General features: G+C 42.7%; 1 protein-coding gene across 1 annotated transcript; it reads right to left on the bottom strand.

Annotated features, from left to right (window-relative positions):
* LOC137258281 (beta-catenin-like protein 1) lies at nt 1-24,466 on the bottom strand. The gene is made up of 16 exons (XM_067795908.1): nt 24,402-24,466; nt 22,818-22,952; nt 22,477-22,583; nt 20,250-20,389; nt 18,995-19,092; nt 17,832-17,925; nt 17,142-17,233; nt 16,422-16,494; nt 12,148-12,206; nt 10,973-11,121; nt 4,028-4,206; nt 3,614-3,711; nt 2,342-2,422; nt 1,690-1,827; nt 1,268-1,340; nt 1-844 (listed from the first exon to the last, which is right to left on the bottom strand). Exons 1-16 carry the CDS (start codon nt 24,429-24,431, stop codon nt 756-758), a joined length of 1,635 nt encoding a protein of 544 aa, XP_067652009.1. The 5' UTR covers nt 24,432-24,466; the 3' UTR covers nt 1-755.
* Nucleotides 24,467-24,473: the final 7 nt, after the last annotated feature.

Genomic DNA, 24,473 nt, shown 5'->3' on the forward strand with positions numbered 1-24,473 from the left:
TTTACAAGTAAGACATGGTTTATTTCAGTGATAATGATGATGACAATGGATCAAAATGACTAATACTTTCAGTCCCCTCTGCAGCACTTAAACATACAGTGTTTTACTATCATAGAGGTGTCATGTCTCCACAGAAATGGAAGAGAACAATCTATTCAGAGATGACTGCTTAAAAGTGACTGAACTTGTTTTGGTTGGCTGAGATGAAAATGTAGAGGGATCTTGTCACAGTATGTTTGAACCAACATGAGAGTGAGTCAGCTGGGTTATTACACCCCTTCAGCAATATTCCAGCAATGTCACGGCAGGGGACACCAGAAATGGGCTTCACACCTTGTGTTCTTGTGGGGAATCAAGCCCAGGCTTTCAGCATGACTAGCCACTTTAACCACTAGGCTACCCGATCGCCCTGAACCAACATAAGGAGCATTAGGGCCACCACTGTCTTGTATATGATGAGACAATGTTTTCCTGTTGTCTAGGTTATGATAATGCCTTCTATCTCCATGTCAGCATGTCCTTTCCACCCACTGAACAATGAGTTGACACATAAAGTCTGTCAATGAAGGTGCACTGAAATCCCTTCTGTATCACATCCCATGACGTATCTGTCATGGGTGGTCTTGTAAGTCCTTGAACACACTGAGTCCTCACGGATGTTGTTGATATGCATCTGCTGGATGTGATCTCACTGTCCATTTCAAGCAGAGCATGTCACTATTGTAACAAGGTATGACCCTTAACTATCACCTGACTTAGAATTTGTCAACCAGCTGAATAATCCTGTTCTGTTCTGCTTCTCTGAGTTCCTCATCTTTAGCATCTCCAATATTACCTGCATATTCTGCCACAGAAAACACAAGACGTTAGTTCACATATGAAAGAAACATTATGTAATGTACACTGATCAACATTTGTTGTATTAAATGTAGTTTCACTCATCAAAAGCGGACTACCTTATATCTTGAAAGGAAAATTTACTTTGTTTGGAAGGTAACACAAGGCTAATGATAAGTAAATGTTCTGTCATGATGACATAACTAATTATATATTTGTTTGGGGGAATAATGAAATTTTTGAAACTGTTGACTTTGAGAACTGTTGCCTGCATTGCACACAACCAGGGCCCTGATCGTGTGTAAGTACAACAAGGATCCATGTTCAACAGTCACTGACTGGAAAGCCTACTTCAGCCATTAGGACATTTACAAGAAGCTACAAGAGTTCATCTCCCCAACCTTTGATGCTGGTTACTACTGGTACTCACCTCTCATGATGTTCCTGATAACCTTTATAGACCCTCCTCTCATGTTCAGAATTTGCATAACTCTTTGTCGAATCTGAAACAACAGATATATTGATTTGTCATTACGGACACTGATAACCTAGGACCAAGAATATGCAACTCAGTTAATGAAACAATTCATAAATGTTTTTCATCACTGTGTTGGTCATTTAGGTCAAGAATTCATTGAGGGTGATTAATAGGTTTGGTATTTGCCAGATTTGAACAAGATTCTATGTCAAGATTATCTGGATATTCTCAGAAGAATTATCTCTCCTTGCCTACATTGTCTTTCATGAGTAATAAATTGACGAAAATGGGAGAAAAGTTGGATGACTTAATCATTTTGAAATTATCTACTGAAAATGTGAACAAATTTTTCAAATGGCAATTGAGGCACTCACTGATGGTGACCCTGTAGCACAGATCTCCAGCATGATGTAATCAATGAGTTGTAAGGTAAACAGTCCTACATCCAGTCTCTTCAGATAAAACACTTCCTCAGCTGTGTCATCAACGTCCTCACCCGTCTGCCTCAGTCTCTGTAAGGCAACACTGAATACTCATACCTCTTGTTTGAATGTGTTTCACAGACACAGGGATTTAGATAGGTTCACTTTTTAGGACACAAAGACTTAAATGAATTATAGGTAACACTATAGGAAAATTGTTCCATTAAAATAGCAGAACTGATGTATTGTCTTTATGAAGAAAATTGAAAGGCTTCAAGTTGGTTACCATACACAAGATATTTAAGTAGTGATGCGTGACACTGATCAGGTTTGTATTAACTGAATTTTGTTGCAAACTTGAGTGAGTTGGCTTTTTTGTCATTTTTACCAAAATTCAAGCAATATAACAGCGGGGACATCCATAATTGGCTTCACACATTGTACCCATGTGGGAAATCTGAATCTTTGACTTCAGTGATGATGAGCGAATGCTTGGACCACAGGCTACCTCACAGCCCCATGGCAAATTAAAAAGCTGTAAAACATTTCTGGAATTTGTGTAGTACATTGGGTTGGAAAGTAAACAGCAGCATTAAGAACATACCTTTTTTTCTTTTTCAATCTGTTCATCACAAGTCCGCACTTTATCAAGATACTTGAAGTGGAGTTCAAGCAGTCGTTCTACCTGCAGCAGAACAAACATTATTTTACTTCCAATGTCAGTTTGTTTTAACTTTTTTACATTGGCAGACAAAAACATGTCAGCAAAAGAAATTTGTAATAGCAGTATCATTTGGCCATACGTTTTGAGTCCTGTTTACATGGACTCCGTATTTCCAGAAATTCCACCTTCGGCATGACAAAACTTTTCTTCTTTAAATGTAATCACCTACTGTGTGGTTCTGGACCTGGACGATGATTTTTCAATCCATTCCCTATCCATTGAGAGTTGACCAAAATATCCAGACGGCTTACTTAATGACAGGTAGGTGCATACGTGTGAGTTTGTGCTTACTGCTCAAATGATTATTGTGTTCACTGCTATCTCTTGATAGATCGTTTGATGTGTATCTTTGTTGTTTACTTGTCAACACATACCCAACGAGGTACAATTTTGCCTTGAGGAAATGCTGTTATGAATCTTGAGTGAGTGAGTGAGTGAGTGAGTGAGTGAGTTTAGTTTTATGCTGCACTCAGCAATATTCCAGCTATATGGCAGCGGTCTGTAAATAATCGAGTTTGGACCAGACAATCCAGTGATCAACAACATGAGCATCAATCTGCGAAATTGGGAACCAATGACATGTGTCAACCAAGTCAGCAAGGCTGTCGCCTCTTACGACAAGCATAGTCGCGTTTTTATGGCAAGCATGGGTTGTTGAAGGTCTATTCTACCCTGGGACCTTCATGGGTCAAGTCTTATAAGCAATGAATACATCAAACAGATATATCATTCACAATCCTGTGGTCAGGACTTGACGATGACTAGTCCACCTGCAAAATGCAAATGTCACTAAATGACTGCAACTAAGAAGTGTGACCAATGAAACAGACTCTGTTCTGGACTTCTTTACTTCACAAAGGCACATGTATGTACAATGTAAATTTATCTGACTGAATAAATGTTCATGGTGCAGCTCCCAAACATGTTCCTTGGCAAATTCAAATAGCCGAACAACTTGTGGTCCAGATGGTTTTCAGACGAAACCAAAACATCTGTGTAAAAAGTGCTTGACTGTATGTGGTTGAGGCTTGTCTCTGGGCACTATTCCCCTCATGATACAGCTGCAACTTACAGTAGTATGTAGAATCTCTACTGAGACTGAAATTCAAGTCAAATTATTTAAAACCAAAGGATTGATATGAAGTACATTACCTTTTCATGATCATTTTCGGTAAATTTGTTGAGTAGTCTCTGCCTTTGTGGCCCAGAACAGTTCCGTAACAATGAACCAATCACAGAGCTGATATGTTCTGGAACAGATAGACAAGTGTCACATGGGTGATGAAAGTCACCAGTAATTAGGAATTATCATCTAACCTGTATCCACAACCATCATAGAGTCAAAGTTCCTTCCTTCTCTTATTATTACAAATAAATAATGCACACACACATTTATGGAAAGACGCATATCTGTAGAAATCTAAAAGTAATATCCAGTTTGTGTTTCTTTAGCTCCAGAATAGAGTACTAGTCAACATGAAAGATTTGTTTCAGAAAATCACTATAATAATGACTACGAGATCATGTTTCAAACAAGTATTTTCATCCAGAACTCCTGTGTCTCACCCTCAAGTTCGTCAGGTGTAGGACCAGCCTTGGCCAGTTTCGGTGTTTTCATGAAGAGTGGAAAGACTGTTCGTAGCCCCAAGATATCCACAAATTTCTGACAGTTGTCCAAACCCTCATTGCCAGTCATGGCATGATTCAACACCTTAATAGCACTGTTCCTGGATAACTTCTTCTCTCTGAAACAGATATCTGGAGATTTTTATGGGGTCACTCTATACCAGAAGAAGTTGAGATCTGCTTTACCTAACCTGTTCACTATTTTCCAGTCTCACAGGAGAACAATAGTTGAGCGAGTGAGTGCGCTGACAAATTTATTAAAATCTAAATATTTTAGATATTTAAATACTTACCTTACCATAGGTCTTATGCATATTACCTCAAGCTTCGCTAGTAGAGATCAGACAGACGTTGATTCGCCATTCCCTGAATGGCTACCTCGTATAATCTACGGATGTAGTCACGGAAGTGACGCGATCTCCCTACTCGCGGGAAAGCGAGCCATCCCAAAATTCACTTTTACTGGCAGCAGGAAAGAAAGGTCCGATGAGTCCAAAGTGGGGAGGAGCATCCAGCGTTGGGAGGGAGTCACCACCCTATGGTAAGGTAAGTATTTAAATATCTAAAATATTTAGATTTTAATAAATTTTTAACTTACCTTACCATAGGTCTTATGCATATGGCTTCGACAGAGAGGACGGTGGTGTGGACTCCGGAGGACCTTCACATCTTCAGCAGACCAAGCACATGCACAGGAGACCCGGGAGACCAATGCCAACGTCACAGGGCAAACCTGGAAACAGGACAAAGGATAACCCAAGGGAACTCCAAAGAGAAACCGACGCACCCAGAGGGTGAGGTTAATCTTAAGACCAAAGGTAAGAACAACACAATTACCTAATGGGCGGAAGGCTGGGTGAGTTGCTGTGCAACCACCAACGGGCCAAAAGACTGAAGCCCCTCCATGTCCTCGACAGCCAAGTCCCTCAGGTAGTGTGAGGCAAAAACGGTGGACGACTTCCAAAAACAACCCTCCATAATCTGTGGCACCGTACAGTTCCTGTGGAGGGCCATAGTGGACGCCAGGGCTCTAATTTCATGGGGGTTGTTCGCCGTCGGATGGGGGAGTTTCTTGGCATCGTACGCCGCCAGGATAGTCGCACGAAGCCACAGAGCAATAGTGTTTCTATTAACTTCCCCCTTGCACGATGAAGAAAAAGGGATAAACAGTCTATTTCGGGAATGTCTCTTCAAGGCAGACCTCTGGATGTAATATCTAAGGGCCCTGACTGGACACAGGAACTCCTCCTCCGTATCATGTCGTCCGAGGATGGTCGATAAAGATGGGATGGAGAACCGTCTATCTGGTTGCCCGGGAAGCTGATTCTTGGCAATGAAGTCCCACAGCAATCCAAAGTGGACTCGACCATGCCTAGCTTGTTCAAAACGCACTTGTGTGACATCCAGGGCATGAATCTCACTAACTCTAGCTGCCGTAGCTAGGGCAAGTAAGAAGACCGTCTTCCTGGACAACAGCTCGAAGGAAGCATCCTCTAGGGGCTCATATGGGGAGCCTCTCAAGTGTTGCAAAACAACATTCAGATCCCAAGCTGGAGGGCGGAACTTGACCTTCTGGTCCTCCAACTTGAACGCCTTCAGCAGGGCAACCAGTTCTGGAACTTTAGAAATCTGACGATCCGTCTTGACCGCCAAGACGGAGTTCAACGCTGACAAGTAGGTACCCAACGTACTCCCTTTGAGATGCTTGGAATTACGTAGAAACATCAAAAAATTCGCCACGAACTGTGGGGAAGCTGTCATGGGATCCTGTGATCTCTGAGCACAAAAGCTTTCAAATGAGCGCCACTTGTCATCATAGAGGGATCTGGTGGATGTCCGATGAGCTCGGGTTATGGCATTCGCCACATGCAAGGAATAGCCTTTCGCCCTTAATGCCTTCTGTAAATGGTCCAGCCGTGCAGATGGAATCTCAGCGGATCTGGATGGAGTTGTTGGCTGTGCGGATGACGAAGGAAGTGTGGCCAATCTGGAAGCTGAACCGGATCTCCGCTGACGAGGCGTCGCAGATCGGGGAACCACGGTCTGGCTGGCCACCAGGGCGCGACCAAAAGCAGTCTCAGGTTCTGTGTCTGCTTGATCTTGCCAATCACTTCTGGGAGAAGAACGGGTGGTGGAAAAGCGTACGCGTCTAGACCCTCCCACGACAGAGATAGAGCGTCGACTGCCCAAGCCTGTGGATCCGGTACGGGAGACACGTAAGTTGGTAGCTGATGGTTGAAGCTGGTGGCGAAGAGGTCCACCAGGGGTCTCCCGTGGCGAAGGCAAATCTGACGAAACACGTCTGGATGAAGCATCCATTCCGTCGGTGAAGGTCTGCCTGGGCGCGACAACGCGTCTGCCAGAATGTTCTTGCAGCCGGGTATGTGTTGAACCCTGATTGTGATCCCGTTGCTGTCTAGCAGATCTGCTAACACGAACATCTGGTCTAGAAGTTGCTTGGACCTGGTCGTGCCCTGATTCCGGATAACCCAGACGACTGTGGAGTTGTCCGACGCCACCAGGAGCTTGGTGTTGGACAAAATCGGTAGCCAGCGGCGAACTGCAAGAATGACGGCTTGCAATTCCAGGTTGTTGATGTGCCACAACCTTTCGGCGTCGGACCACAGCCCTGAGGTCGTTCGGCCCGCCAGATGGGCGCCCCACCCTAGTAGAGACGCATCCACGAACAACTCGTGGTCGTGACTGGAGTCTTCCAAACAGACGCCGACGCAGACATTCGATTCTACCATCCACCACCGGAGATACTGATGTAGATGTGGAGGTAGAAAAACCCGTGACTTCAGGTCGTTCATCTGGATGAATGGTGACAGAAACCTCTGTAAGGGCCGTAGCATAAGGCGCCCTCTGAGAGTAAGATCCTGCGCCGATGTCAAAAGACCCAACAGAGACTGCCACTCTCTGAGGGTCATGGGTTGAGAGAGACCTCGATCCGCAAACGCCAGAATCTTTAGCCATCGATCTGGAGGGACCCTGACAAGATTGTCTTTTGTTAAAAATAATCCCCCGATGAAGGTCAGTTCTTGAGTTGGTTCCAGATGTGACTTGTTGGTGTTGACCATCCAACCCAGTTGATGCAGCAGGCGGGTGGAGAAGTCCAACTGTTTGCGTAGCAGTAGAGGACTGCCGTGGTTGAGAAGGCAGTCGTCTATGTATGGATCGAAGTCCACTCCCCTTAGATGAAGAAACCTGGTAACCGGAAGCGTGATGCGTGTGAAAAGCCACGGGGCCGTAGAAAAGCCAAACGGAAGCACCCTCCACTGGTAATGTATTCCGTTGAAGACGAACCTCAGGTACTTCCTGTGACGCGGATGTATGGGAACATGTAGGTAAGCGTCCTGTAGGTCCAGACTGGCTAGCCAAGCCCCGGGAGACAATTTGGCTCGAATCTGCTCTAGGGACGTCATTCGGAAATGAGGAGGGTCGGCCAGATACTGTCTGTTGAAGACCGCCATGTTGTGAATCATGCGCATCTTGTCGGAATCTTTCTTTGGCACCAGGAAGATGGGTGAGTAGAACCCCGGGGAGCGGTGGGGTTCCAGCACTGTCTCTATGGCTCTCTTGGATAACAGAATGTCGATATTGGACTCTAGGAGAGCTAGTTGGTGTTGAGGATATATCCGCGACTGGGGAGTAGATGTCAGCGGTGGAGTCTCGACCAATGGTAGTTTGTAGCCGGACTTAAGAATCTTGCTTACAAATTGATCCTCTAGGAATGACCAGTTGGGCCAGAAGATCCCTAGTCTCCCACCTACTGGAGTCGGATGGACAGGTACGACTGGGGGTGGGAGGTCCCAGTCGGAGACATCCACGGCTTCAGCGACCAGAGTAGGGGCGCTTGCCTCTGCCTCGCCCTGGCGTCGAGGGGGTGTCCCGGCTGCGCTCCTGGGGCTTCCGCTGAGTGTCATTATCCTTGGTGTGGCCCCGTCCCCTCCCAAAGGAGGAGCGGATGGATTCCCTCCTGGGAATATAGCGCTTCTTTCCACTTCCTCTGGCTCTGCCACGAAAGGCAGAACCAAGCGCCTCAAAGGTAGACAGCGCGACTTCAGTGTTCGTTAATTCCGCGTGCGACTTGTAAATATCTGGAATCTTGTTGGCGAACAGAAACTTGGAAGTGAAGGGAGCCCGAAGTAATTGGCGCTTAAATTCCTCCTGCCAATTACATGTATCCAGGAAGCCGGAGCGGCGAACCGAAGTTGTCATAGCCAACGCTGCACGTAAGTGACCGAGTAAGTCATGAAGAACTTTGCCCTGCCACTGGAAGATCGTCGTGAGATGATCCACCCTGGAGGCGTTGTCTTCTGATAGGTCTGCTGCAGCCGCTGAAGTAGCTGAGGCTAACGCCGAAATGGGTTTAAGCATACGCTTGGGTTCCGTGTCAATAGCTGCTAATTTGGAGTCCTGCACTTTATAAGCTGAGAGTGAAGAACTTGACAAGCGCTTGAGTGAGTCGTCCTGGGCTGCACCATTATCTGTGAAGTCTAGGCTGTGGATCTTGTAATCAGACTTCCTTGACTTAGACTTGACTTGATCGTAGGATTCAGAGACAGCTTGGCAAAATCCTCGTCCAGGAGAGACACTGCATCCGCCACCACAGGATGAGGTGGAATGAGTAGTTCCGGGGACAAACGGATGGACGCCGGATTATTAGGATCGACTGACGGAGAAGGACAGTCAGGTAGCCTGTCAGCAATCCACTCAAACACTGCCGATAGTGGTAGATAGGTGCCATCATCCTCGCCTACACCTGCCTCTTCTTCATAGTCAGGGCAGAAGTGTTGCTCCTCCAAATCTTCCCAAGAGACTGAAGTCGATTCCCGCCGCTGGGTGGAAGAGGTAGAAGGCGTCCGAGTAGAAGAATCCTTCAGTGAAACTCGCGAGGCCTCTGGTGAACGTGAACGCCGGGTTCTGGAAGAGCGCCGAGGAGATCTGGATCGCGAACGGAAGCGCCGTCGTCTAGGAGAGCGTGAGCATGAGCGCGAGCGCCGGCGCCGACTACGGTGAGGAGAACGGGAGCGCCGATTCCCCGGAGATCTGGACCATGCTCTGCGTCTCGAGCGCTCAGCTTCTAAGCGCCGAGCGCGCTCCTCGTCTAGCTGACGTTGTAGCACCTCTTCTCTAGATAGCGTGTGAGAAATCCTGGGGATCCGGTAAGGCGCTGGCGGAGGCACAGGAGCCGGCGTCTGAACAAGCGCTGGCGTAGGTATAGGTGCTGGTATTGGAACCAGTGAAGGTGTCCCCATCAAGGCTGTAGACGCTGACGTGGGCATAGGCGCTGACGTAGGTGTCGGTGCTGGCATAAGCGTAGGCGTTGACGTTGAAATTAGTTCGGGAATCAAGGCAGGCGCTGACATGGGCGCTGGCACAGTAGCTGAGGTCGGCGCTGGCTCTCTAGTAGAAGTGCTGGGCGTCAGGAGAGACCGTAATAGCCTCTGAACTTCTGGGTGCGCTAAGGCGTCCGGACGGGATAAGTCAACAAAGGCGTCCGAGCGAAGTGGCTCCGGAGACGATCGAACCGGCGTCGTAGATGAGCGCTCCAAACCAGGCGTCGGCGTTGGTGCTGTAAAGGTAGGCAGCTCCGGGTCGTCCTGTAAAGAAGCTGGGGAAGACATTCTCCTCTTCCGCTGAGTAAACCTCTTTCTACGGACAGCTAAAAAGGTCTTGAAATCCGCCACTGAAAGACTAGTACAATGCTGACAGCGGCTGTCAAGGGAACAGGTCTGCGATGCACAATCCGGACACCAGGGGTGGGGATCCTTGGCTGACTTCTGCCCCTTGCAGACAGTACAAAACTGCCGAGTCATACACAGTTAACTGCAACAGATAAAAACATACCCGAAGCGTGAAATAAAACAATAACGCTAGAGGTAGAAACGAAAAACACCCCTACATAAAAAATGCAGCAAAAGCGCACCCCCAACCTAAAGTGGGTACGCCTGTAAGCTCGCGACAGCGACGGCTAGCAACCAACATGGCTACCTGTGAAACATGCCACGTGGGACAAAAAACACATGAAAAACGGCAAAAATCGGGAGGAAATACCATACAAAATAGCAGAACAGATGGAGGAAGTATTCCTGACGGAATAAAGAACCTCCAAGGCCGCCATGACACCTCACAAACGACGCAGGAAAACCCACATCGAAGTGAGAAAAAAAAGAAACATTTACAACACGAGGTAGCAAGGTAAGTGAAGTTAAATTCAATTTAACTAACCACACACCTAGGGAAACAAGACATACCTACCTGTTGAACGACAACTTTATTCAACACAATAGAAAACTCCGAGCGAAACAAACACGTCTGATCAGACGAACGCTAGAAGTAAAAGTGAATTTTGGGATGGCTCGCTTTCCCGCGAGTAGGGAGATCACGTCACTTCCGTGACTACATCCGTAGATTATACGAGGTAGCCATTCAGGGAATGGCGAATCAACGTCTGTCTGATCTCTACTAGCGAAGCTTGAGGTAATATGCATAAGACCTATGGTAAGGTAAGTTAAAAATATATATATATAAATTTCTCAGTCTTTAACTAGCCTATCATGCAAACATGGGCTGCTATCAATTGTACTCAAATGGATGTACGAAAGACATGTTGATATGCAACAAGCGAAACTTGATGTCGTTTCCATTCTTTACAAGCAAAATGAACCATGTTGATTTGTTCAAAGAATTCGACAGAAACAGCAAAGTCTCTCCTGAAGAAAAACAACATTACGACCAACACTGTCTGACTTCCCTCAATTCTTGGATGTGAAAGCTAAGATTTACCAAGAAAAGTATTCACATGTAACAGGGTACATAAACCTATCCATAAACCATCCATTGTAGAGCATTGATAAGAAGAAGTGATAATGCACAAACCTCAACATGAGATTCATCAACTGCAGACCTTCGCCCTTAAGGAACTTGACTCTGTTGGCCGGCAGCATGAGGGATGAGCAAAGGCAGTTGAACATGTTCTCCATGTATTCAATCTCATCTTTAGTGTTAGGATCATGCTTCTTGTAGGCCTACAAGTACACACACAATATGTATAGAGTCTCGTAACTTCTACTATAGGCCTACAAGTACATAACCCATATGTATACAGTCTCATAACTTCCACTATAGGCCCACAAGTACATAACCCATCTGTATACAGTCTCATAACTTCCACTATAGGCCTACAAGTACATAACCCATCTGTATACAGTCTCACAACTTCCACTATAGGCCCACAAGTACATATCCCATATGTATACAGTCTCGTAACTTCCACTATAGGCCTACAAGTACATATCCCATATGTATACAGTCTCACAACTTCCACTATAGGCCCACAAGTACATATCCCATATGTATACAGTCTCATAACTTCCACTATAGGCCCACAAGTACATATCCCATATGTATACAGTCTCATAACTTCCACTATAGGCCCACAAGTACATAACCCATCTGTATACAGTCTCATAACTTCCACTATAGGCCTACAAGTACATAACCCATCTGTATACAGTCTCACAACTTCCACTATAGGCCCACAAGTACATATCCCATATGTATACAGTCTCGTAACTTCCACTATAGGCCTACAAGTACATATCCCATATGTATACAGTCTCATAACTTCCACTATAGGCCCACAAGTACATATCCCATATGTATACAGTCTCGTAACTTCCACTATAGGCCCACAAGTACATATCCCATATGTATACAGTCTCGTAACTTCCACTATAGGCCCACAAGTACATATCCCATATGTATACAGTCTCATAACTTCCACTATAGGCCCACAAGTACATAACCCATCTGTATACAGTCTCATGACTTCCACTATAGGCTTGCAACTACATACATCGTATGTATAGGCCTTCAAGTACATACACAATATGTATACAGTCTCATAACTTCCATCACAGGCATAAGAGTGCACACACTATATCAGTAAAATCACAAGACTTTCTATACAGGCCTACAAGTACACCATACAAGGCCTACTAGTATTAAATACTGCCACTGCTTGGGGTAAGTATATTGACTTGTCAACTTACAGCGAGCTGCTGAAGCAGGACATCGATGCCATCAATGTCTCCTAGTAACTGTCGGTTCTCTGTAAATACACAACATAAATATAATTTTCTGAATAAAATTGACTCATGATGAAAGTCCTCCCAGCCGCCCCTCACAGGCACGCTGAATTCCAATAATTCTCGTGTTAGGTGATTTTCAAGGAAAGAGTAACAAGCATGGTCGGTCAGCTGACCGTTTACGCGGGAAAAGGGAGGCTACTCGTTTTAGAAGGGAACTTCAAGGGATTTCAGGTATTCCACCACCTTCGCCAGGGAAGAGGAGATAAGCAATTAAGCATGATTCAGGATAAGGAAAAATATGTACAGCAACAACAACAGCCGTCCTACATATTTCATTTTAGATATCAAGTAAACACAGCATGTAATTCTAATGCAGCCTTTTTACAGATGAGACTGCTCTAAATGTTTGAAAAATATTGATAAAAATGTAATTTCTTAAGCAAAATTGATATTTTATACTTATCCTGACTTTTATCCTTCTATGCGAATGATAGTGGAACACTTGTTATTCACGTAAAGCAGATGCAAAAGTTCACTTACCACAAGTTGCCTCTCTTTTCCTGCCAAACAGTTATGTGACTTGCCATGCTTGTCACTCTCTTCTGAGTAAGCCCTTGCACTTGGTTTTGCTGGGAAAGCCAAACAGTCTGATGTGGGAGGTTGGTTGGGCTTGATGCCATGAGTCAGGATAAGTATAAAAATATCAACTTTGCTTAAAAAATTACATATTTTTCCTTATCCTGACTCATGAGATTTCCAACTCAACGCCTTTGTGGAACTGGTAGTTGTTGAGCTACAACAAGTGGCCCAAACTGGTGAATGCCAGAGATGTCTTCTCTGAGGTAGTGTTTGGGAAACACTGAGTCCGACTTCTAAAAGCTGCCCTCCATTATAGTTGATATCGAGCAGTTTCTGCCCAGAGCAAGTGTGAATGCCAGTCCTCTGACTTTGAGTGAGTTGGAAACTCTAGGAGGCTCAAGTCCTAATGCTTTGTAGGCACTCATTATAACAGCTCACATTCAACATGATATTGTCGTCCTTGAGACCTCTATCGTTGTCTCTGCTGACAAGAGGTTCACTAGGCACTTAAGTCTGTTTGATCTGTGATAACATTCAAGGTAGTAGAACCAGAAGAGACTGGAATCTTGTCTCATCGATCTTCCTGTAATATGATGCTGTTCTGTTTGATGACAAATCTTGCTAACAGCAGCGCTTCAACCAAGGATCCAGCATATTACAACACTCGTTTTCTGCTGAGGCACTCCAATCAGCTGATTACTCATGTAAACAGTCTTATGGTTGAGGTAATTCCAACCAGGTACACACTTCAGTGGTAATAAAGATGTTATTACCGGAATCTTAACAATATGCAGCAATGATGTGTCCTTCTTCATCTTGGTATCGCCAATGATCTATGCTGAAAGTGAGCTGACATCAATGTGAAGTCTTCTTATAGAGACTGGCAGAAACCATCTGTCACTTGTTGCTGTAAGCCCCCAGATAAACAATGTTTAATCTGCTGTCACGGGAGGACCTCTATGCATCCTGTGAAGACAATGGAACCCTATTGTATACTGCACTCTAGACTGTAGATGAAGTCTTTCCACGCTGGAAGGTTGTATACTGCTATCCTGCGTTATCTCTCATGCACCAATCAGATTTTGGATAACTGAATAACTGACATCACTGGTTTTGCAGCAAACTGATCATCATGGTATCTTGTGCTGTTGTTGGTTCCTTTCATATCACTTGACCTTGTCTACAACCTTGCTATTCGGCTTGTCCCAGAAGAACACGGGTGTAGTTGGCTGAGTAAAAGTGCATGAAAAGTGCGTAGTGCTGATGTAAATAGACTATTCCCCTTGTAGTTGCGTTCTTATTCTTCAACGTCTTATTCGTCACTCAGGAAAATGTAGTTGTCATCTTATACAGATGTTCTGATATTTCCATGCTTACTTAATATTGTTACTGGCTCTCAGTAGTAACCAATCTCAATGAAGTGATGTACAAAAAATTCTTGAATAACCAAATTGTGTTGCAATACTCAAATAGGTTGCTGCAGAGTTGATAACTTCGCTGCAACATCGATTTGCTAATCAACTCATTCATCAATTTGAATGCTAGTCCATTAGCCATTGGGACGGATGCAATGTTTCGATGAGGAACTATGATGACACAGATCTTAGGCTGGTGTCGACTGCTAGTATGTCCCCTTGATCTCTTGTAAACAGTACAGGAGTGATGTCTACTGGAGAAGATCTCAATGAAGTTGCACTTGTGCAAGATTGACATCATCTTCTTAATGCAGGTTAACTTTGTGTAACCAGTCTGCCGTTTTGCAACTGCATGCATGTTGGAGTTTCATCTTTGGCGCCTTCTCAAAAGTTGTCTGACACTGGGTTCTGACGTGCACCTCTTCTGCCAAACGCTGATCCAACATAAGGATCATCTGTGATCTAAGTTGCTTCATTAACACACATGAGACAAAGCTCTGCTTTGTGGACTGAACTTGATGAGATGCGTTCTACATGTTCATGAACACTGAGGCGCTATCTTCATCTTCTTGAAGCAATGAGGCTATGCTAGTGTTGTCCATGATGCTGGAGGTTGATCATCAAACAACAATAAATCGTCACAACAATAAAGTAGTCTGTGTCAACACATGTCTTGATCCTAAGGAAACCTCAGGCAGTAAAATTGTAGAATCTGGATGAATGTCTGCTTTGCTGGAAGGCACGATGCTTTCATTAAATGATCTGAACTCTGGGTCAGACAAATGGTGCCTTTGTGAACCTTCCTTTCGTGAACTTCCTCCTTCCAAAAATGTCTGTCGTTTCAATCCAGTGAAAATCCCTCATGTTGATCTATGTCAGTGGGAACTATGGTATGGGATGTGAAATGACTGGATGGCAAAGATAATTCACTTCTTCCACTCGTGCCTGACATTCTCTAAACATGAGGGTTCCTGGACGTGACCTCTCTCGTAGTCTCAGGGACATTTCGTCGAACCTTTTCACTCTTCCCCTCTGAAGGCTGAGTCTTCTGAATGTGATGATCTTCTTAAACATGAACATTTGCGAACATCATCTTCAGTTGCAGACTTGTGGGACAAGGACGTTCATCTCAAGATCTGTGCTTCCCTGAACACTGTCTGTCCTTGGAGGGTTCTGATGTGCAGCTCTCTCTTTGGCGAACTGTTGCTGCATCATAGCAAATCACCTGCTTAGAAACTGCTTCATGAAGTTGTCAGGGTCAAAGTGCGATTTAGGCTAGAAGTGATGTGATGTAGTCGAAGTGTTTGAGTATGCCAAGGCACTGTCTCCATCTTCCTAAAGCTGCAATAAGGCTGCGCTGGTCTGTGTTGCTGGAGTCGGGTCTGTATTGCTGGAGGCTGGTGTGTGAACACTGGGGGTGAGGATCAGCCACTGTTAGCCAGTACAAGCAAGCATGGCAAGTCACATGACTGTTTTGGTTGGAAAAGGGAATCAACTTGTGGGTGAGTGAACTTTTACGCCCACTTTACGGGAACTACAAGGGATTCAAGCGTTCCACTGTCATTCGCATGGAAGAAGGAGATAAGCATAATTAGCATGAGTCAGGATAAGGAAAACATTTAAACAATAAACTGTATATTCATATACTTATCCTATCTCAAGGTGTGCACTTCTCTCGCTAGCTTCAACACTATGTGGAACGATGTCAACTTTTCTCCCAAGGCCTCTCTTGCCCATTTACCAAAACACTCCATGCTACCCTCTTTATAAGACAGCTTCCCAGCTATCAAGAAAAGCATGCCACACGCTGCATTCCCCACTAACCACATGACCATCTTTGAATCACCATTCTTGTTTTTGGAGCCACAGGATAATCTTATCCTTGAATAATCTGCATAGCCGAGAAGTTGGGCAGGAATTCATCACATGAGATACCCTGGACTTACAATATCAATCAAAACACTTCCACTTATTGTAATAAAGTGAATGGGTGGAGCTCCTATGGGTAGGAGCACTCCAAGCAGAATGAGTAGACAGAGTCTAGACAGAAGTTTGTACCATGAGATAGGATAAGTTCAAAAATTTATTTGACGGTTTCGTTATCTTAACAAGTCTATTTCCAGAGTTGGTTTAGTTTTCATAACAGACAGCAGACAGCACATCAGGATATTAGCTCATTTTAACTTGCCCTTCAGATTGAACTACATATATGATGTTATAAAATATAATACTGCCTCTTACCATCAGAATTTTGCAGCAGTATTGCCAGTATTTCACTTGAGTACAATTTGTTCCCATCAAATGGCATTTTAGCCTGAAAAAAGTAGCAACATTATAATAGTCACTGTCAGATAACGAGGATGTATACGAAACAAGTAACTTGCTGTCCACAATATCTACAAATCTGCAAGAACTGAACTGAACATGTGACTGAACATATATGTTCAGCCCCACTAGTAAATACAAGTGTAACAAATTTAAACATACTTTGCAAAGAAGACTGGTTTGGACAACACATGCTTGTTGCCAGAAGAGACTAATGGGATCAGAAGTGGGATCAGAAGTCTGACCTACTGGCTTGGTATGAACATGGCATCAACTGTGAAGATGATGCTCATGCTATTGATCACTGGATTGTCTAGTCAGACTCAGTTATTTACAGACTGTCACCATATAGCTGAAATATTGCTGAGCATGACGTTAAATAACAAAGCAACCAACCATTGTAAACATCACTCAGTAAGGAGCATAAAAAGAATTTCAAATATTCCATCAGTGTGAGCTGCTGGTACAAACCACACATAGAACAATGGAAGAAGCTGGTATATGCCTGTCTGGGAGCGTAGACACTCAATACGACATATAAACAAGTCTCACTGGCTGGAAGTTGATGACACATCACAAACAAGTCAGACTGAATATGACTAGTGTGCTACAAGATGACAGAAGCAGCTGCCCTACCCTGACTCTCTTCAGCAGCCACTGTAGGAGGCCTTGCTGGGCTGCCTCAGTGGTCACTTCAGTTCGAAACTCGGTGATATTCTCCACTATAGCTGGAACGGAAATATGTTAAATCAACTCCATTGTCACCAGGTACATGTACATATGTACATCTTATTCATGATAATTAAAATGGATATTCATAATGTGCCTGCATACACAAAGCTGAACATGTTCAAAGCCGTAAGACATTATACTCCATACTTCACTTAACCAAGCTGCTGGTGAGCTACTAGATGGTTAATAGTCATATAACCTATCACACTCATTCACTGCTGGATCAACAGAGGCAAGTTTGAATCCACTTGCCTAAGGTGGGATCAGATGTGTCACATGTGCTTTGTTGTGAGGCAGGATTGAAGTCCTAGAAACTCTCAGGAGTCAAGCTGCCAAACATGGTCACCCCTCCAAGCATTCTCCATGCAAACCATTGCTTAACTTCACCTAGTTGTTTTACTGATTTGTGATCTGGGCTGAATGCACAAGACAACACTCTACCTCTGATCAGCTGTATTCAGGTAAACTGAAGTATCAAGGAAATGCATCCTTCTAGTCCTAGCCCTCATGGATAGTGTCAACAAAATGTCACTCCTGGGCAACCCTTAGCCTACAAGATGATGGTCAGACTATGTTCTCATTCCCCTTACTCACCTAGAGTATTATGCACGCCATCACTCTCCTCCTTCACGTTCTCATCAAGCCGATCAAGATTCTGAACCAGAACAGCCACAACTTGCCCTTCCAACTATAAACAAACAAACAAACATTCGCTTACTGTGACTAAGAAACAAACAATGAAATAAACAATGGTGATTTGAGAGGCTAACACATTGTTAAAGGGAGTGCACAACACATTTTACCCAATGCACCCAGTACATGTACTGTCTCAACAGTGATGGCAGGGAGTTGATTTAGATGGCCATCCTTGATATCTCCCCGGTATATGTTCCAGTAAGTCTCCATTATAATCTTGATGCATCTACATGTCAGCATGATGATAACCACTCTTGGCTGGCTTTCTATCCAGTCAGATGTCTACACAGGGAAATTGAGTGTACCAATCATGACTTACATTTACTTTTTACTTATCAAAATGATTAAACTTGGCAACACAAACAATACACAGGTTTTCTGAAAGAGGTAGCAGGAGTTCTTGCATATTTTCTTTTAAAGTTTCAGACCTATCTGCATGATTTCCCCCAAATTGGAGTTGCACTGCAAAAACACTTTCACATCTGTGACCAATTTTTGTTGACACTGGCAAGCTTGATTGTAGCAGATCCGCTACTGCAAGAATGTAGAGCCAGCAAAGGGAGGTTTTAAACTTATTGCACCTTTGGTGTGGTGGAGATTCATAGATTCATTTATCTCTCTATAGCACACCTGCACCACACCTGTAGCACAACATGGCCCAGCTGGAGGACAGATACATGGGTTACAGACAAGGATATGGGTAGTGAAAAAGGAAGTAAGACATGGAAATAGAGTGACTGAAATGTAACAGATCACCTGGTATTCAGGTACGTAATGTGGCAAATAAACATAGGAACTGAAATGTCTAAATAATAGATCAGCTGGTATACGGGTACTTAAATGAGAAAGAATCATTCACAGAACTCCAATAAATGGAAGATTCACTCCTTGGGACACACAAAAGATCTGTTCAGTGATTACACAAAATTTCCTTACCAAATCTGAACATAAGATATTTTGTTTTCTGGGCAGTAAAGCTTGGCATCTAAATGGAAAGAAACTGAAGTACCTACAACTGAGGGTCTTCACATTGTGAGCTTCACTTGACAACACAGACTCACCAACACATCTACTACAGCACCTGCACCTTCTTCACTCTCATTGAGGGTGTCAACATCAGTCAGTTCCTGGATCAGGTCCACCACAGCTATTGCAATATCTGGCAACACAACATTATTCTCAGTAATCTCCTGATAGAGAGCATGTAAACCAAAGTAAGTAGGTGAAAAAATCATGTATAAACGAAGACAAAGCTCAATGGTCTGGGTTAACAAATGCTAAAGGGTCTGGATAAACAACTGCTAAAGGGTCTGAGTAAACAACTGCTGAAGGGTCTGGGTAAACAACTGCTAAAGGGTCTGGGTTAACAAATGTTGAAGGGTCTGGGTAAACAACTGCTAAAGGGTCTGGGTTAACAATGCTGAAGGCTCTGAATAAACAAATGCTAAAGGGTCTTGGTAAACACATGCTAAAGGGTCTTGGTAAACAAATGCTAAAGGGTCTTAGTAAACAAATGCTGAAGGGTCTGGGTAAACAAATTCTGAAGGGTCTGGGTAAACAACTGCTGAAGGGTTTGGATAAACAAATGCTGAAGGCTCTGAATAAACAACTGCTGAAGGGTCTGGGTTAACAACTTCTGAAGGCTTTGGGTAAACAACTGCTGAAGGTTCTGGGTAAACATCCAGTAAAGATATGAAACTTGCAAAATATGAGAGGTAAGTATAGTGTCATTGTTCCTTCTGTAAAAACAAATGTGATACATTGGTATTTAAGCCCTCACTTCACAAATACATGTACTTCCCAATACCATGACATGAATATAGCATGACCTATCTGCTCGAGGCTTGTTCAGGAATGGGTTATTAACCAAACACAATGTAGGATTTGTATCTTGATACCATAACACATCTTTTAGTTGGACTACGCCCATTCCCATCCAAAGCCTCCCATAGGATTACCCACTGCAGGATAAATCAGGACTTGTCCATGGTCCATTCCCACACAGCCAGCCTCACACTGGATTACCTACCGCAGGATACATCAGGGCTCTTCCATGGCACATTCCCACATCAGCGGCCTCCCATAGGACTGAACCATATTTCAGTAACACAAAAGTTTGCATTTCTTTTGTGGTTCAGTACACTTACTTTTGCAATCAAACCAAAAATGTGGACAAACAAATAAAGTAATAAAAAAAAAACCCAAACCAAACCCTAAAACTCAAGAATTTCTATGTGCAGAATGTGTCCTGTTTGACATGTCCATTGCACCAGCAAGTTCTAGGTAAGTGTGCAAGACTTTCGATCCCTGACATACCTGTGTTTTCATGCGTGAGGAGCTGCAACAGTGACTGCACAGTGTTTAACTCCACCAGCACATGGTATAGCTCCGGCACCGTGGCGATCACATGCATCTCCTGTATGATGTCATTCAGTTCGATCTCAGACTCCATAAACCTGTCACAGGTAGAACAAACAGGCAAATTATTCATCTCTTTCAGTATCACATGAACCAATACATTGAACAGATCTGAATATTACAATAGCATGGGTCTCAGCACTCTCATGTCTTACAGGCACTATATCACACCACACTTCTCTAATAAAAACAATGCATTTCTCCCAATAATACTATCAGCACTCAGGGAAGCTACCATATCATTTATTCACAAAACGATTATGCATTTAGAATACAATATTAAATAGAAATGTTTGAATGAGCTAATGCAACATTGCATTTAATCGACTCTCAAGCCCTCTACCACTGAACATTTTTGCAAAGGAACCTCAGAGTTCCCCAGAGTTACATGCTCTTTATGAATATCCTATGCACAACTTGTGATTGAAACCAATTTGGCAAACATGACAACATTGCATAAATGTATGGACCAAGTCTTAACATTCCATTTAAGGCAAGTGTTCTCTGTTTGGAAACAACACTGCATGTGACAGTTATCAATGTATGGACCAAGTCTTAACATTCCATTTAAGGCAAGTGTTCTCTGTTTGGAAACAACACTGCATGTGACAGTTATTGATGTATGGGCAAAGTGTTAACATTCCATTTAAGGCAAGTGTTCTCTGTTTGGAAACAACACTGCATGTGACAGTTATTGATGTATGGACCAAGTCTTAACATTCCATTTAAGGCAAGTGTTCTCTGTTTGGAAACAACACTGCATGTGACAGTTATTGATGTATGGACCAAGTCTTAACATTCCATTTAAGGCAAGTGTTCTCTGTTTGGAAACAACACTGCATGTGACAGTTATCAATGTATGGACCAAGTCTTAACATTCCATTTAAGGCAAGTGTTCTCTGTTTGGAAACAACACTGCATGTGACAGTTATTGATGTATGGGCAAAGTGTTAACATTCCATTTAAGGCAAGTGTTCTCTGTTTGGAAACAACACTGCATGTGACAGTTATCGATGTATGGACAAAGTGTTAACATTCCATTTAAGGCAAGTGGAAACAACACTGCATGTGACAGTTATCGATGTATGGACCAAGTGTTAACATTCCATTTATGGCAAGTATTCTCTGTTTGGAAACTGTTTGCCTTGATGTGTGCATTATTTATTTCATGTAAGTCATAAGTCTTTCATTGCATCAGTAGGAAGCTAAAAAGTGCATATGCCCAAATATATCTGATGTAGGCCAAAATATTGTCAAAAATGTGTGATGTTGTATCTTTAATTGGCAGATACATTTCACTGGAGAGTCTAGTTTGCTGACCACATGGCTGCGTGTTCCTGTGGCAGCAGTGTGGTATACTGTGGTATGGGCAAGTATCCATGTTTGATACCCTATCACTCCATCTGACAGTGATGCAAATGTGGCACAAGTAACATTGAAAGCATATTTGAATTTTGATATCCTCTATAGACTAGTTTGGCTGAGACCAAACAGGACTGGCTGCTCACAAGTCAGTAACTACAAAACGGTTCAGTGTTACACAAGCCAGTCTGGAACCGAGCAACTCAAATGTCACAATAATATGATGATATAACTGGAGCAATGTTCAAAACTGGTTTAAACATACCTCATTCACTCAAATACTATAACAAATAGCAACATTACCAGAATTTGATTTGCCTTGTTTGTCATCCAATTAGGAAATGTGACTGACTTCTACCATACAGGACATCCTATTAACTCTCTAACTCAGACAACTTCTTGTGCAGTTCATAATTTACTCATAACTGTCTCCTGATTTGATTAAATATATCTAGATATGACTTGCATAATTCAGTAATTTTTATTATTGACTGATACAGAACTTGCATTTAAAAGAACTTAGCTAGGTTGTTGAGTTTTATCTCGTGACATTCACTGTTAGGTGTGATAAAACACAGAAGGTGATGTCATTTCCAAGCTGAAGCTGTCATGACATAACACATATAAAACCATGAAGCATTTATTAAAACTTGCTAATGTTGTTAGATATTCTCTATGAAAGTTATGGATGAATAAAATCTGTATAACCCAGTAAGACACTGAAAGGTGAATGTCACTTAATTTTCTGAAACTGACAACTCACTTTTCAGGCAGGTCCGGAAATTTTATCCTCATTTCCTGATTTCTGTATACTTTCTTTTCAAACTGCAGCAACATTTTCTTCAGGTTTGTCTCATCCAAAACATCAGTCTGAAAAAGTAACATTTGGATTTATATAAACAGGAAGGTCAGTTCTGGTCTTGTGTTCTGATGCCAAACTATGTCACTGCTAATGTACTCCTATTTATCAGCTCATTGGCATGAAGTATTTGTTTTTATATGTTTCAGTAATGATTAAATTTCACTTAATTTTATTCCACACAACACAATAGAGTTATTACTTTAAAAATATTCACAGTTGTAGATGATGACCTCAATACTTACTGGGAGGTCATCATCAGCCATCTCCAGGATTCGTTCAGGGTCATCATCGTCTCCCATCCTCTTTTTTCGAGGAACATCATATTCAGGACGATCGTCATCTCTCCTCTTCTTTAGATTGGCAGTTGGTTTGTCAGGCTGGAAATCATTGAAAATTATGATGATTAGTTCTTTAATGAAAACACACAATGAAATTTACAAGTGACAGGTTAAGTGTTTGTCTTGATGTACTCATCCTCCTGAAGAATATTTGGTTATCCACATTTGCCTACACATGCCATTTTCTTGATTAATGATATGAATACTTTCATCAGTAGCAACCATTATAATTCATATTCTTAGAAGCAATGACAACACAAGCTCATTGAAAACTTAACTTTATCCTCCATGGTATCAATTATCAAGTGAGACGTGTCAAATGGGACATAAGATACCCAAGCATTTGTTTATGTGATAATCCTGTGTGGGCAATGCTCTCATCATTGATACATAGCACAGAGATGATAATCACCATTCATTTTTTTAAAACAATCATTGCATCTTGGACAAATCAAAGTGAGAAACAATTCACATCCAAGGTTTCATGAAGAGAGTGTATGCTGTTTAACACCACAATCTATATTGTTCCAGGCATACATCATAGTGTCCTGTAGCTAGACTAGATAAGAGAAAGAAAAGGTTGATAGCATGTAATAGCCCATACTGTGGAATCTCCACTGGAGGCACTAGTAATGAATTATGTCAGGAATATAAGGGTGGAGCAGTTTCAAGTACAAGTATGATTCCTAGGACTACTGAACTAACTTGACTTTGGGCTACAATGAACAAAAAGATTTTTTATTGGGTTACATCTTCATTTTATTCTGGAGTACAATTTTTCAGGGCTTGTTCTCTCCCCATCATCAGACAGAACTGAACAGTTCTACTTTCAAGCCCTGAGACATACTCCAGAATAAATATGAAGATGTAAACCAGTTTTGTTAACAATATGGCTACTGGACATGTGCATGCATGTGACTGGGTAAACATGCACTATGAGATGGCCCATCGTCCCCTCCCAGGATGTTGGCTAATCAGAATAACATATTAAGTTTGATTAGATTCAAGGTGGTAACATCTGTTCAGCCTTCCACATTTAACTGAAATACGAAGTTTGTTTCCATTAAAGTGCATTAGTCGACAGAATGGGATTGTTAGGGTGGAATTATACAAGGTTCTTGAACTTCATCAGTTTGTTCCAACTTGGACCTTGCTTGCACATACAACAATGATGCACTCGATATATCCCATCGTGTCTTCTTCAGAGAGTTAAACCAATAAATATAACGAAAGTTCTACCTTCCCACGTATTAAGAAATAAAGATGCTAGAAATACCTGCTGAGTTACAACGCCGGTTAAATCATAGTCTGTTGACTGACGAATTTAGGGTACATATCAGGTGCCTGTGTGAGTATATTCCATCGTAACTTTCAGTCGGAAACCAAATTACACACAGTTTGACCGTTTACAACAGAAGCGGCTTTACTAAGATTCATACTATGTATAATGCGGTCTGTGGAGAAATATTAATATAATAATTAGACTACCTGGTATGATAACAGTTCTCCTACATCCATGTTTGACCCAAATTATTACTTCCGGTTGATCATATGACTTAG

This window comes from Haliotis asinina, chromosome 12 (assembly GCF_037392515.1).
Source record: "Haliotis asinina isolate JCU_RB_2024 chromosome 12, JCU_Hal_asi_v2, whole genome shotgun sequence".
Classification (NCBI taxonomy): Eukaryota; Metazoa; Mollusca; class Gastropoda; order Lepetellida; family Haliotidae; genus Haliotis; species Haliotis asinina.